This window comes from Dendrobates tinctorius, unplaced genomic scaffold (assembly GCF_039654945.1).
Source record: "Dendrobates tinctorius isolate UK_male_01 unplaced genomic scaffold, ASM3965494v1 ptg000049l, whole genome shotgun sequence".
NCBI lineage: Eukaryota > Metazoa > Chordata > Amphibia > Anura > Dendrobatidae > Dendrobates > Dendrobates tinctorius.
The window spans coordinates 9,905,668-9,920,981 of record NW_027361717.1 but is presented as its reverse complement, the minus strand read 5'-3'; the positions used below and the strand labels follow the sequence as shown (position 1 = coordinate 9,920,981).

At 46.1% G+C, this 15,314-nt stretch overlaps 1 protein-coding gene across 3 annotated transcripts in view; it reads left to right on the top strand.

Moving 5' to 3' along the window:
* Positions 1–15,314, top strand: part of STAG1 (STAG1 cohesin complex component) — a 253,841-nt gene that overhangs the window by 157,978 nt on the left and 80,549 nt on the right. For all 3 annotated transcript variants that reach the window (XM_073576500.1, XM_073576501.1, XM_073576498.1), the window contains exons 5-7: positions 155–251; positions 781–857; positions 2,985–3,189. In XM_073576500.1, coding sequence (XP_073432601.1) covers positions 155–251; positions 781–857; positions 2,985–3,189 — 379 coding nt within the window. The remainder of the gene's footprint in view (positions 1–154; positions 252–780; positions 858–2,984; positions 3,190–15,314) is intronic.

Here is a 15,314-nt window from a genome sequence, read left to right as displayed (position 1 = left end):
AAATCTATCACATTCCTGACATTGCTTCATAAGATGAGAAAAAAAAAATCCATTCCCTTTGAATAAGTCATGAAAGTCTGAGATGTTAGAGCGAATTCAAGGCAACATTCTGATTAATATTACTGACCCAGATCATGGCCTCCTTCCTCCGCAGTCTGTAGTCGACGACTGGATTGAATCGTACAAGCAGGACCGAGATATTGCACTTCTGGACTTGATAAACTTCTTCATCCAGTGTTCAGGGTGTAAAGGTAAGAAGAGCGCGGTGTGCCATCTGAGCCGCTGATGCCTTAGTAATGTCAGAGCATAACTACCTACCGTTATGTAAGTAGCTGTGTGCCACTCAGATGACGGGATTTATTAATGTAGACTGATCAATGAGGCATCACAACCTTAATGGGGGGGGTGTTTTTTTATAAGGAATTTTGGGATTTTTAATCTCCTTGGGCCGCTGCACATAGAGGGGATTTCTGATCTCTTCCGTCAGTGAGCCACAGTCCAACCTATATAACTGGATATCATGTTTGTTTTTTTTTTTAAGGGTCTTTTCATCATATAACTGTACAACAATGTGGAGCTTTTATACCGTTAGTATAAGAAATATCCCATTACAGGCTCACAAACTGCATCTCTCTACATCCCCACTCCCCATCCTGTGTATTTTTTTTTTTTTCTATCACTTTTTAATGACTTATATATTTTTTTGTTTGCTGCTTATAACTTTAAAAAAAAAAAAAAAAAAGTCTTCTGGAACTTTTATAATTTCTCTACTACTTACAGGTACGGTAAGAATTGAAATGTTCAGAAATATGCAGAATGCTGAAATTATCCGAAAAATGACTGAAGAATTTGATGAGGTATAAAGTAAAATGTTCAAACTAATTTTGTACTGACTTTTGGACAGACTTTCAGAATTCATGGCAAATTGTAAAGAGGTTTACATCAGTTTTTTTTTACTAGGGCTGCTTAACCCTTTCACGACAGATGACATAAAAATGAAATGCTGCTGTAAACCACTGACAGCGGTGATTAACACGTGCCAGGAGGCAGTTCGTCACAAGACCCGCCCATCGGCGCCCCTGTCACGTGATTGTGGGGTGCTAGTGGGTTGTCATGACAGTTGGGGGTCTGCAGAAGACAGCCTTGCCTGTTATTGTGAGTCGCCTGTGAACACTGGCCTGTGGCCGACGTTCATAGATCGTGATTTTTGCTCTACATAGCAGGGCTGAAGCACAGGCACTTGGACGATCGCAGCTTAAAGTTTCCTAAGGGGACTATTCTATTAGGCGATGTCCTTACAATGAGAAATAGCAAGGTTTTTTACACAGCGTATTTTCGCTGCGTCCAGAACTCTGCATTTTCATTGGCGCACTTGTTTGTCAGAACATGCGGATGGATTAAACGCACGTAGTGACATTCAATTGGTCAGAATCCACAGCAGACACATCACCTCAAGCCATCACCCAGCCTCGGATCATAAAAAATGAGAACGTTACAGGTTTCAGACAATGGCTACAGATGCCCAAACTTTTTCGTAAAAAATTTTGTACTCGTAGTGACCTGGAGAATCATATTGCAAGGTCAGTTTTACCACATAGTGAACATGGTAAATAAAAAAAAAAAAAAAACTGAACACAAAAACAACTGTGGAATTGCACCTTTTTTTTGTTGCAACTTCACTGCACTTGGAATTTTTTTTCTCTCCATTTTTCCAGTACACTATACGGTAAAATCAATGGGGGTGTTCAAAAGTACAACTCATAATGTAAAAAAAAACAAGCCCTCATGCAGCCATAGTGACGGAAAATATTAACCGTGGGTGGAGTGGTTAAGGACCCGGACATTTTTTGTTTTTGCACTTGTGTTTTTCTTCATGTTCCAAGAGCTGTAACTTTATTTTTCACTTGACATAGCCGTATGGGCGGCTTGGTTTTCTGGGTTGTTTGTAGTTTTGAAAGACACCATTCAATTTAGCTTATAATGCACTGAAAAATATTTTAATAATCCACATCGGGTGAAATGAAAGTTATGGAAAAGTGAAAAGGGGGTGTTTTTTTTTTTTTTTAAATTTTTTTTTTTTGCTCCTTAGAGGATTTAAACATGAAATTGCTATAAATACTGCAATATATAGAGAAACAGATTTCTCCTATGAAGCTCATCCTGTACCTGAGCATCACCGAAGTATTTAAAAAAAAAAATATGGCAGCAATGGGGTGACTTCAGCATGCTAAGGGCGGCCATAGTTACCAATCTGTTCCCCATGATCGCATTGTGGGGAGCTTATAGGTGCTGGTGCACATGAGCACTGGCAACTGTGCCATTTACTTACCGCTCTGAGATTGACAGCAGCATCTAAATGGTTAACCGCAGCGGGTGGCGCACAGCTCCTGACTCTGCCGTTAGGCACAGATGCTTACTAGTTTAACATTGTTGTCACCTGATGCTTGTGGAGTGGACTCAGCGCCTGAGCATGCTCCATACATCCTGCTGACTCCATGATGGATACACCATCATTGTGTTTTAAAATGGTTTTGCGGCTTCAGAAAACACGTCGCCCAGTGTAGGGCGCTTTTTTGTGGTTTATGTACCACCCCAGGTTCAGTGTGGAGTCTCCTCTCTGCCGCTGCTCTCGTCATTGGTTATTGTCTGCGGAGCTGTCATCTGGGCTTCTTTGCTACACTAAATAATGGCGCTCGTGCCGTCAGTTCTGGCAGAACCGCTGAGCTCACTGATTGACTGCAGCAATCCACCTGAATATTTTATGGGAAATGTATGTATTTCCTAAGATTTACAGATATTTAGAGCCAAGGATGCTATTTTGTCCTCAAATGGGAGTAATGCTTTCCTGATCTCACAAGATGTGCTTCCATTCTTGGCACGAACTATACAAGCCAAGTACTATTCTTCCACGCTGAATGCTTAGGACTTATTCTATTTTAATAAGCATAGAGTATTAAATGGTTTTATCTCCTTTGTTTTTTTAGGACAGCGGTGACTACCCCCTAACAATGCCTGGCCCTCACTGGAAAAAGTTTCGCGGCAACTTCTGTGAATTCATTGGCGTCTTGATCCGGCAGTGTCAGTATAGTATCATATATGACGAGTACATGATGGACACTGTGATTTCGCTCCTGACCGGTCTCTCAGACTCCCAGGTCCGAGCATTCAGGCACACAAGCACACTGGCAGGTAATGGTGTGGGTTTTTTTTTGTTTTTTTTATGTGCGATCATTCATTTGAGCCGTCAGTCCATATGGCCCAATAGTTCTTGAATATTATAACTTTATATTACTGTTTATTGCTCACTAACCTATGTGGCTCAAACTCAACCCAAATGGTCTTTTTACACTTGACACACAGTAATATTTGGCTTATACAGTGGATAGAAAAAAAATCTACACACCCTTGTTAAAATGCCAGGTTTTTGTCATGTAAAAAAAAAATCCTACCAAGAAGAATTAGAACTTTTTCCACCTTTTAATGTCATCCATCTGTACCATTCAATAAAGAAATAAACTGAAATCTCTTGAGATGGAAGAAGCATAGCTAATGTGGTTGCATAAATATGTACACCCTTAAACTAATACTTTGTTGAAGTACCCTTTGAATTTGATAGCATTGAGTCTTTTGGGGAAGGAGTCTTATCTAAATTTGGCAGTCTTTGCCCACTTTTCCTTGCAGTAATGCTCCATATCTGTCAGATTGGGAAGGTATCCCCTGTGTACAGCGCCCTCTTCAGGTCAATCCAAAGATTTTCAATTTGATTCAGATATGGGCCATTCTAAAACTTTCTCTTGCTGATTTGATGGTATGCTTGCGGTCATGGATGTGTTGAAATGTGACATGCCTTCATCATCTTCTTTTAGCAGAGGCCTGATGGTTTTATTGCAAAATTGACTGATATTTGGAATGGTTCATAACCCTCTGAGCTGTCGAAAAACTGCCGCAAAGCACAATGCTGCCTCCACCATGCTTCACTGCAGATCTGATGTCTTGTTGGTGTGCACTATTACCTTTGTGCCAAACATAACTTTTTATAATTATGAACAAAAAGTTCAACCTTAGTCTCATAAGCCCAGAAGACATTTTGCATATTCTTTTGAAAGACTTTTGACAAAATATAGTCGGGCTTGAATGCTTCATTTTTAAGAAAATGCTTCTGTCTTGCCACACTACTCCACAAGTTAGAGATCTGAGGTATACGGGAGAATGTTGTCACATGTAGTACACAACTAGTACTTGCCAAAAAAAATTGCCGCAACTCCTTTTGACCCCTTAGTGACAGAGCCACTTGGTACTTAATGACCAGGCCAATTTTTACAATTCTGACCACTGTCACTTTGAGGTTATAGCTCTGGAACGCTTCAACAGAGCCCACTGATTCCTAGATTGTTTTTTCGTGACATATTGTACTTAATGTTTGTGGTAACATTTCTTCGATATGACTTGCGTTTATGGAAAAAAAAAAAGGAAATTTGGCAAATTTTGAATATGTTGCAATTTTCATTCTTTTAATTTAGTACCCTCAAATCAGAGAGTGGTGTCACACAAAATAGTTAATAAATAACATTTCCCACATGTCTACTTTACATCAGCACTATTTTGGAAACATAATTTCTTTATCGCCTTATTGGGGGACACAGAATACCATGGGTGTATGCTGCTGCTGCTAGGAGGCTGACACTATGCAAAAACAATAAAATTAGCTCCTCCCCGGCAGTATACACCCACCGACAGGCACCAAGCACCTCAGTTTGTGGTAAGTGTCTGTAGGAGGCGGACCGGGATCTCCCCAGATCCGCATTTTTCTTTTCAGGTTTAGTCTGAACTTTTTAATTTTTCCCTCTTTTGTCTTTTAGGTTATTTTCCATCGGGAAACAGGGTGTAGTTGTCACCCTGATTTCCCATATCATGCGGCTGAGCGAGCAGTGTGGTGTCACCCACATCGCAACTCTCAGTACCGCAGGCAGGACTTTTCCCTATCGCCTTCCGGTGATAAGGGTTGTGGACAGGTGGCTAGTCCTTGCCGAATCCCCCTCCTCACCCCTCTCTCGGGACAGGGCTGAGAGGAAGACGGCGATCGCAGGTGTTTCAAGCCGTCTTCTGCAGGATGCGGGTACAGAGGACTCCCTTCCCCCCAGCGGCCTGCCGTTTCCCCGTGGGCCCCTGTGGTCATCCTCTTCAGGGACGTCAGGTAAGTGCCTGTACGTTCCCTCCGGCCCCGCATAAGCTCCGTGAATGGCAGAAGTTGGACCTTTGTGATTTCAGGTCCACAATTATTTGAATTTCCCGCCCTCTCTGCCTGCCGCGCTCTCACGCCGCTTGCTTCTCACTCCCAGGGAGACACTGGGGATTCCTCCACTCACCACACAGCGTCACAAGCAGGGGAGGCAGACTTCCCAGGGCCACTGTCAGATCAGCTCCGTTATGTCGGCGCTGGCATGGGGCTGCGGCGTCTTCACTTTCACTTTCACTTTCCCTCACAGTCTCCTCATCACTGTGCTCCCTCCTCCCTTCCTGAGCGCGCTCTTTTCAGCGCGCCTTTACTAGCCCATCACAGGGCTCCTTTTCGTTTGATATGCCAGCCTCCTCCTTCGGCCATGCCCTCTCCTTCGCTATTAACCAGTCATGGAGCGGCCGCTAAGCTCCGCCCCCAGCCTCCAGCACAAGGATTTCCTGGTTGTTTCACTCCTTCCTGCGCTGTTTGGGGGACACTTCAGCGTTTTCTGCTGCTCACAGAATCTCGGTAGGCTCTGCTCTGAGGCAAAGATTAGCTCTCCTCGGCAGTTATTCCTTAATTCCTGCGGCCATTCAGTGCAGTCTACTTATGCCCAACCCTTCAGGGGATCTCTGCTTCAGGCCCACCGCTATCTATTACGCCTGTGCGCGCTGTAAAAAGAAGTGGGCATCGGGTCAGTCGTCTCCATTCTGCCCCCCCTGCAGTCCTTCCAATATGTCAGCTTCTCAGGAGCGCACAGAGTCCCGGGCGGAGGGCGCTCTTCCCTCCTCTCTCCCCCCGGAGTGGGCCGTTACAATGTCACAGTCTGTTTCTGACTTGACAAAAGTATCACAGTCGCTGGTCCTGGTTTTAGAACGATTACCTCAGCTATCCTCAGCCACCTCTGCCCCGACCACCTCTCGGGGTGAGTCGTCCGCACCTGACCGCGACCTTCAGAGAGACAGACAGGGAAGGTCTTCTAGGAAGCGGGCTCTGTCCACTTCGTCCTCGAGCTCGCAGGGCCCTTCCGCTCCCAGGCCTCCTTCTCCTTCCTCGGATGACAGCCTTCAGTCAGGCGATGATTCTCATTCGGAAGCTAGCTCTGAGGGGAACAGCGTTTCTAAAACGCGGGACATGGTCGATAGTCTTCTTGCAGCTATCTTCCAAACACTAAAACTTAAACAGGATGAGGCTCCAGCTCAGGAAAGCTTGGTTTTCCTTAGACGAGCCAGACCTCCGTCCCGAACCTTTCCCAATCACAACGATTTCAATACTACCTTAGCCAAACAGTGGGAGCACCCTGAGCAACGTTTCTCAGGCCGCAAGTATTTGGACGTTCTGTACCCCTTTGACGCAGAACTGCTCTCAAAGTGGTCCAAGGCTCCAGAGGTAGATCCTCCAGTATCCCGGATAGCCTCTAAAACGGTGCTCTCTCTGCCAGACGGGGCATCGCTCAAAGATCCTACTGACAGGCAGATTGAATCTCTGGCTAAGTCTATCTTTGAGGCATCTGGCGCCTCTCTCTGCCCTATTTTCGCATCCGCCTGGGTGGCGAAGGTCATTTCCGCTTGGGCAAAAATCCTTCGCAGAGGCATCTTAGCGTCAGCTCCTCAAGACAAATTGGCAGATCTTGCAGATCAGATTAACCATGCGGGAAAATACCTTTTAGCCGCCTCCTTGGACGCGGCCGGCTGCGTAGCAAGGGCTAACAGCAACATAGTAGCTGTACGCCGAGTCCTTTGGCTAAAGTCATGGAATGCGGACACTACTTCGAAAAAGTCGCTTACCAATCTGCCATTCCATGGCTCTAGGCTCTTTGGAGCAAAGCTGGATCAGATAATTTCCGATGCCACTGGAGGCAAAAGTACTTCGCTTCCCCAGTCTCGACCAAAACGTCCCTTCAACAGAAGGGGGTTTCGACCATTCAGGCCTTTTCGTCCCTTCTCTGCCACGGAGAGAGCCACTCAACAGGATCGGCCGCCTGCCACCAGGGAGCGGGATCAGAGGAAACCTTCCTACAAACCCGCTCCTCGCTGGAGATCTAGAGGACAATATTCCAGATCTGCAGGAGCCAATTCCGGCAGATTTTCGTCTAAGTGACAGGTCACCCCCACCTGGAATTTCTTCCAGGGTGGGCGGCAGACTTTCCTTTTTCGCGGATGCTTGGCTGTCCGTTGTAGACGACGCTTGGGTCAGAGAACTCGTCGCATCCGGTTACAAAATCGAATTTGCTTCACTCCCGAACAGACGTTTTTTCCGGTCTCGGCCTCCACTACAGCGGGCCCAGATTCCGGGTTTTCTGCAGGCCATTTCTTCCCTTCTTTCCGCCGGAGTCATTGTTCCCGTTCCCTCAGACGAACGGTTTTCCGGGTTCTACTCCAATCTCTTTGTAGTCCCGAAGAAAGACGGCTCTCTTCGTCCTATTCTGGACCTCAAATTGCTCAATCGCCACGTGAAGATTCTTCATTTCAGGATGGAGTCTCTTGGGTCGGTGATTGCTTCCATGGAGCCCGGGGGATTTTCTCTGCTCGGTGGACATTCGGGATGCCTATCTCCACATTCCAATATGTGTGCAACATCAGAAGTATCTTCGATTTGCGTTTCAGGGAGACCACTTTCAGTTCACAGCTCTTCCTTTCGGCCTGGCTTCAGCGCCCCGGGTTTTCACGAAGGTGATGGCGACTGTCATGGCCATCCTTCGCTCCAGAGGGATCCTCATCATCCCTTATCTGGAAGATCTTTTGATCAAGGGTTCGTCTCGCCAGGACTGTCTCCGGAGCCTTCAGATAACCCTGGACACTCTCAGCCGCCTAGGTTGGCTAGTCAACAAGGAGAAGTCCATTCTGGTCCCCACCCAGCGTCTGACCTTTCTGGGTATGGAATTCGACACGGAGCTAGCCCGTGTTTTTCTTCCAAAGGAAAAATTTACAACTCTGTCCAAGGGCATCAAAACTCTCAAGAGGCCTGCTCCCATTCCCATTCGGTTCGGCATGAAGGTCCTGGGGAAGATGGTGGCCTCCATGGAGGCAGTGCCCTTTGCGCAGTATCACCTTCGCCCTCTCCAGCTGTCCCTGCTTTCAGCCTGGGACAAGACCACGATGTCCTTGGACCGTCCTATTCGGCTTCCTCTCAGAGTGAGGCAGTCTCTCACTTGGTGGCTACGGCCAGCGTCAGTTCTTCAAGGGAGGTCCTTCCTTCCGCCTCAGTGGCAAATCATCACCACCGATGCGAGCCTTCTAGGATGGGGAGCCGTGTTCCATCAGAAAGCGGCCCAAGGACGCTGGAAGCCACAGGAGTCTCTCCTTCCAATCAATCTTTTGGAGATCAGGGCGATTTTCCTGGCCCTTCTTCACTGGCAGCCCCTCCTCTCCGGCAAGCCGGTCCGCATTCAGTCGGACAACGCCACGGCCGTGGCGTACATAAACCATCAGGGGGGCACGCGCAGCAAACAGGTAATGTCAGAAGTGGCCAAGATATTCCGCTGGGCAGAACGTTACGTTCCGACAATCTCCGCCGTCCATATTCCAGGGGTGGAAAATTGGGCAGCCGACTTTGAGTCGCCAGGGCCTAGCGTCCGGCGAATGGTCCCTGCACCCCGCGGTTTTCTCTCAGATATGCGACCGTTGGGGCACCCCGGATGTCGATCTCATGGCATCTCGGATGAACCACAAGGTGCCGCAGTTCGTAGCCAGGTCCAGGGACCCTCTAGCCGTCGCATGCGACGCACTGGTGACTCCGTGGTCCCAGTTTCAACTTCCGTATCTGTTCCCGCCTCTGGCATTGATCCCTCGGGTGGTCAAAAAGATAAAATCGGAAGGCGTACCAGTGATTCTAGTTGCTCCAGATTGGCCAAGACGGCCTTGGTACGCGGAACTGGTCAACATGCTCGCGGACGTTCCCTGGAGGCTTCCGGACCATCCAGACCTTCTCTCGCAAGGCCCCATTTACCACGAGAATTCTCAGTCTCTGAGTTTGACGGCATGGCCATTGAGACCGCAATTCTAAAGGAATCAGGTCTGTCCAGTCAGGTTATTCAAACTATGATCAGAGCCAGGAAACCAGCCTCTTCCCGCATTTACTATAGGTACTGGAAGGCTTTTTTCCGTTGATGCGATGATAGAAGAGTCTTCCCAATGTCGTTTTCTATCCCGTCTATCCTAGGGTTTCTTCAAGCTGGGTTAGACGCGGGTCTGTCCATCAGTACGCTCAAGGGCCAGGTTTCCGCTCTCTCTATCCTCTTCCAAAGAGAGCTAGCTTCTCTACCACAGGTCAAGACCTTTCTGCAAGGGGTTTCCCACGTGGCTCCCCCTCATCATTCGCCAATAGACCCGTGGGATCTCAACCTCGTTCTTAGCGCGCTCCAGAAGGCGCCGTTCGAGCCTCTCCAGGACATTCCTTTGTCCCTTCTCTCTGGGAAGGTCACCTTTTTGATCTCCATTTCCTCCATCAGAAGAGTTTCTGAATTGGCGGCCTTGTCATGTCGTTCCCCTTACCTCATTCTCCATCAGGACAAAGCCGTCCTCAGGCCCGTTCCTTCTTTTCTTCCAAAGGTGGTTTCCGCTTTCCATATCAATGAGGATATCGTCCTTCCTTCTTTTTGTCCGGCTCCATCTCATCCTCTTGAGAAGTCTCTCCACAAACTGGACGTAGTTAGAGCCCTGCGTGTCTATCTTGCCAGGACCTCTTCCTTCCGTCTGTCCGATTCCTTGCTAATCATCTCTGAAGGTCGCCAGAAGGGCCTTCCGGCTTCCAAATCCATGATCGCTCGCTGGATTCGTTCTACCATTCCGGAAGCGTATCGTCTTCAGGAAAAGCGGCCCCCTCCAGGAGTAAGAGCTCATTCCACCCGGGTTGTGGCGGCTTCGTGGGCTGCTCGTCACCAGGCCTCGGCCATGCAAATTTGCAAGGCTGCAACCTGGTCATCTTTGCACACCTTCACGAGGTTCTACAGGGTTCATACCCAGGCCTCGTCTGATGCTGTGGTTGGTAGGAAGGTTCTGCAGGCGGCGGTGGCTCACCGGCCGACCTGAGCCTTTCGGTTACTTTCGTTCCTTTTTGCTGTTCCCACCCTTGGGACTGCTTTGGGACGTCCCATGGTATTCTGTGTCCCCCAATAAGGCGATAAAGAAAGATGGATTTTTGGTTCTTACCGTAAAATCTCTTTCTTGGAGCCTTCATTGGGGGACACAGCACCCTCCCTGTTTCAGTTGTACCGTGTTGGGTCTTCGAGTCCCCTGTTGGGTTGGTACATATGGTTCGAGTTTTTTCTCGTTGCTTCTCCTACTGCTTTTTCACCAACTGAGGTGCTTGGTGTCTGTCGGTGGGTGTATACTGCCGGGGAGGAGCTAATTTTATTGTTTTTGCATAGTGTCAGCCTCCTAGCAGCAGCAGCAGCATACACCCATGGTATTCTGTGTCCCCCAATGAAGGCTCCAAGAAAGAGCTTTTACGGTAAGAACCAAAAATCCATCTTTTTTTTTGTTTTGTTAGGACATTATCAGGGTTAAAAGCTGACCAGCGAGAAGTTTATTAACCCTTCAGGTGCTTCACGAGAACTAAAGCAATATGGAAGGAAAAAATGAATATTTAACTTTTTTCACAAAAAATTTACTTTGGAACCAATTTTTTTTATTTTCACAAGGGTATCAGGAGAAAATGGATCACAAAATTTGTTAACCCCAACATGCCTCTAAAGGACCAATGGAAATCAAATAATTTTTTTTTATTTTATTATCGTTACCTATCTAAGGGGGTGATAAAGGGAGGGTTGATTTACTATTTTTTTTTTTTTTGCTAGGGTCTAAACAGTGATCAAAATGAACCCTTAGGAAAAATTTCCTGTTGGTGCCAGGCGGCAGATCTCTACGGGTGGGCGCATACTGCACTGCGCAACACTGGGGTTGGTAAAAACTGACCCCAATCGTTTTCTGGGGTCTTGGTTTCTCCGAAACCCCGGAGAAATTACGACTCTGGGAGGCGCTCTACACTTATTTCTCAGCGCCGTTAAAAAGCGGTGCTGAGGCAGAAGTACGCTTAATTGCCGCTGTTAAAAGGCGTATCTGCGGTCGTTAAGGGGTTAATATTGGCCTCTCGACTGGACCAATTTTCTTCAGTTTTTGGGGGATGTACAGCTCTAGGTAATGTCACTGTTTGCAATTTAAGCCACTTCTTGATGATAGTCTACAGAGTATTTATTCTATGGTATATATGTAATACCTATCTAGTATTTTTTTGTACCCTTCTCCTTTCACCAATGGGATCCCTTTGCTGTTTTGTCAGCTGTTTAAACCATGGGTTTAGTTGTAAAATGCAGCTAAGAAAATGTTAAAATCCTACTAGTAGAGCTAATGTTTATGAAATTAAGAATCACTAAGTGATGGCCGTCATGTGCGGACTATTATTTACCATGAGGTCATTGTGATTCGCTAATTATGAACAAAACAATATATATTTCATTAGAAGAGGTTGTTCACACTTATGCAGCCACACTATTTTAGTTTTGTTTTTATTTCCCCCCTCAAAGATTTGTTTCTTTATTGGCGTTGTAATGAAAGTTTATGGGTGACATTAAAGGTGGAAAAAGTTCTGAAATGATTTTTCTTGATGTGATAAACATGACAAAAATCTGGAATTTTAACAGGTGTGTAGACTTCTTTATATCCGCTCCATCCTAATAGGGTACCTGTGCATATTGTGGAATGGACATTACAAATATATTCCAAATTTTCAAAATTAGAATAATAGAAATGTATGGAAGAAGCTGGCTGTCTTTTGGGTTGTCTAATGTATCTCGAATTATAATGGGGTTTACATGTACACTGTGTTCCAAATTATTATGCAAAAAATATTTCCTCATATATTTTCTCTAAATTACCTATATGACTTGCAGTCATTGTTATTTTCCAGTCATCTAATATTCTAGTATAATTGCAATGTTTTTGAACAAACTGCCTATGAAAACAATATATTTTTAAAAATAAGAAACACTCAAAATGCATGTTCCAAATTATTATGCACAGCAGTTTTCAACCTTTTTATTTTTATTTTGAACAAAAAAAATGGTCAATTGTGAAATTATAAGCATTATCAGCTTATTACAAAATGAAATCAAACAGTTTTGAAGTCAAAACATTATTCTAGGTGATGTTACATTTGCACATAGGACCCCTTGTTCGAAAGAAGCTTCTGAACTCTCTCGTCCATTGAATTTGTCAGTTTTTGGATGGTTTGTGCTTCAATTGTTTTGCATGTGGACAGAATACCCTCCCAGAGCTGTTGCTTAGATGTGAACTGCCTCCCGCCATCATAGACACTTCTTTTGATGATGCTCCAGAGGTTCTCAATGGGGTTGAGGTCAGGGGAAGATGGTGGCCACACCATAAGTTTGTCCTCTTTTATGCCCATAGCAGCCAGAGATGCAGATGTGTTATTTGCAGCATGAGACGATGCATTATCATGCATGAAAATAATCTTGCTGTGGAAAGCACGGCTCTTCCTCTTGAACCATGGCAGGAAGAGCTGTTTTAGAAACTCCACATAGATTATGGAGTTCATCTTTACCCCTTCAGGGATCCTAAAGGGGCCGACAATCTCTCTCCCCATGATTCCAGCCCAACACATTACTCCACCTCCTCCTTGTTGGCGCCTTAGGCCGGTTTCACACTAGCGCATTTTCAGCGTGCGCACGGCCGGGGGTAGCTCCGCCCCCGATCCGGCTCTCTGCCCGGCGTGCCCGCCCCTTCCTTGTAGCGCCGCCTCCTAGCGGACAGCGGCGCCTGCGATCGGCGCACCCTATCTTTAGCATAGGGTGCGCCGATCGTGCGCAGGCTGTGCGCTAGTTGCGCTTTGACCTGCGCTGCGCACTTTTGACGGTGCGCCGTGCGCGCCAAAATCAAACTTTTCGGATTTTGGCGCGCACGGCGCACCGTCAAAAGTGCGCAGCGCAGGTCAAAGCGCAACTAGCGCACGGCCTGCGCACGATCGGCGCACCCTATGCTAAAGATAGGGTGCGCCGATCGCAGGCGCCGCTGTCCGCTAGGAGGCGGCGCTACAAGGAAGGGGCGGGCACGCCGGGCAGAGAGCCGGATCGAGGGCGGAGCTACCCCCGGCCGTGCGCGCGCTGAAAATGCGCTAGTGTGAAACCGGCCTAAGCAGTGTTTTCATGGGGTGTCCATCAACCAGCCATCCTCCACTCCATCCATCTGGACCATCGAGCGTTGCACGGCACTCATTGGTGAACAAAACAGTTTGGAAGTCAGTCTTCATGTATCGTTTGGCCCACTGGAGCAGTTTCTGCTTGTGTGCAGTGGATAGAGGTGGTCGACAGGATGGCTTACGCACATCTGCAAACTTCTGAAGGACCCTGGCATCTTGTTGTTCGGGGGACGTTTGAGGCACCAGCAGCTTCAAAAACTTGTCTGCTTGTATGACAAGCCATTTTTGCAGCTGCTCTTTTAACCTGACGCAATTGCCTGTTGGAAAGAGTCCTCAATTTTTCCTTATCAGCACGCACACGTGTGTGCTGGGAATCGGCTACATACTTCTTGATTGTGCGATGATCACGATGAAGTGTCTTGGCAATGTTGATTGTAGTCATGCCTTGACCTAAATACTCCACAATTTGTTGCTTCTCAGCAGCCGACACATCCTTTTTTCCCATTTTGGCAAAAAATGTAGGCTGCTTAATAATGTGGAACAGCCTTCTTAAGTAGTCTTGCCTTTATTTGGACACACCTGCCAAACTAATTTGCACAGGTATCTGCAATTGCTTTCAGTGATATAAAGAGCCCTGACACACATCACCATCAATGAGTTTAAATGACAAACAAAAAAATTCTAACCTTATCACTCCGAAACTCTTTTTGCATAATAATTTGGAACACTGTTTATTGTTGCGAGCTTACTGTTTTACTGATACTGTTATGATGCATAACGTCTTTTGTGGTGACCAAAAATAAAAAATTCATGCGTATTAGAATCTGAAAAATATGGTATATATACTTTTTTATTAGACCAGACTTTTATGGATACGGTGATACGTATGTATGTTGCTTGTCATGGCCAAAAGTGTTGGCACCCTTGAAATGGTTCCAGAAAATGAAGTTTTTCTCCCAGAAAATTTTTGCAATTACACATTTTTGTTATACACATGTTTTATTTACATTAAGTATTGGAACAACACAAAAAGCGGGAAAAAAGTCAAATTGGACATAATTTCACACACAACCCCAAAAATGGTCCAGACAAAATTGTTGGCACCCTCAACTTAATATCTGGTTGCACACCCTTTAAAATAACTGCAATCAATCGCTTCCTACAACCATCAACAAGCTTCTTAAACCTCTCAACTGGAATTTTAGACCACTCTTCTTTTGCAAATTGTTCCAGGTCTCCCATATGTCATAGAATCGTAGAGTTGGAAGGGACCTCCTGGGGCATCTGGTCCAACCCCCTGCTCAAAGCAGGATTCGCTAAATCATCCCAGACAGATGTCTGTCCAGCTTCTGTTTGGAGACTTCCATTGAAGGCACCTTCTCCCAACAGCAATTTTATCATCTCGCCACAGGTGTTCAATGGGATTTAGAACCATTCTCATTGCTGCTACTTCAGAACTCTCCAGTGCTTTGTTTCCATCCATTTCTGGATGTTAAAGTATGTTTTGGGTCATTGTCCTGCTTGAAGACCCATGATCTAGGACACAAACCCAAACTTCTCACACTAGGCACAACATTTCAACCCAAAATCCTTTGGTAACCTTCAGATTTAATGATGCATTGTACACAAAGCACACAGTGCCAGAGGCAGCAAAGCAACCCCAAAACATATTTGAACCTCCATCATATTTGACTATCGGTACTCTGTTCCTTTTTTGTAGGCCTCATTCAGTTTTTGGTAAACAGTAGTATGATGTGCTTTACCAAAAAGCTCTACCTTGATCTACGGTAATTTGTCCACAAGATTCTTTCACAGTCTAGCTTTTTTTATGTCTGTGTGTCAGCAGTGGTGTCCTCCTGGGTCTCCTGTCATAGCATTTCATTCAAATGTCTGTTTTTAACAGCTGACATGTGCCTGGAATAGCCGTGGGTGGAATCGCGAT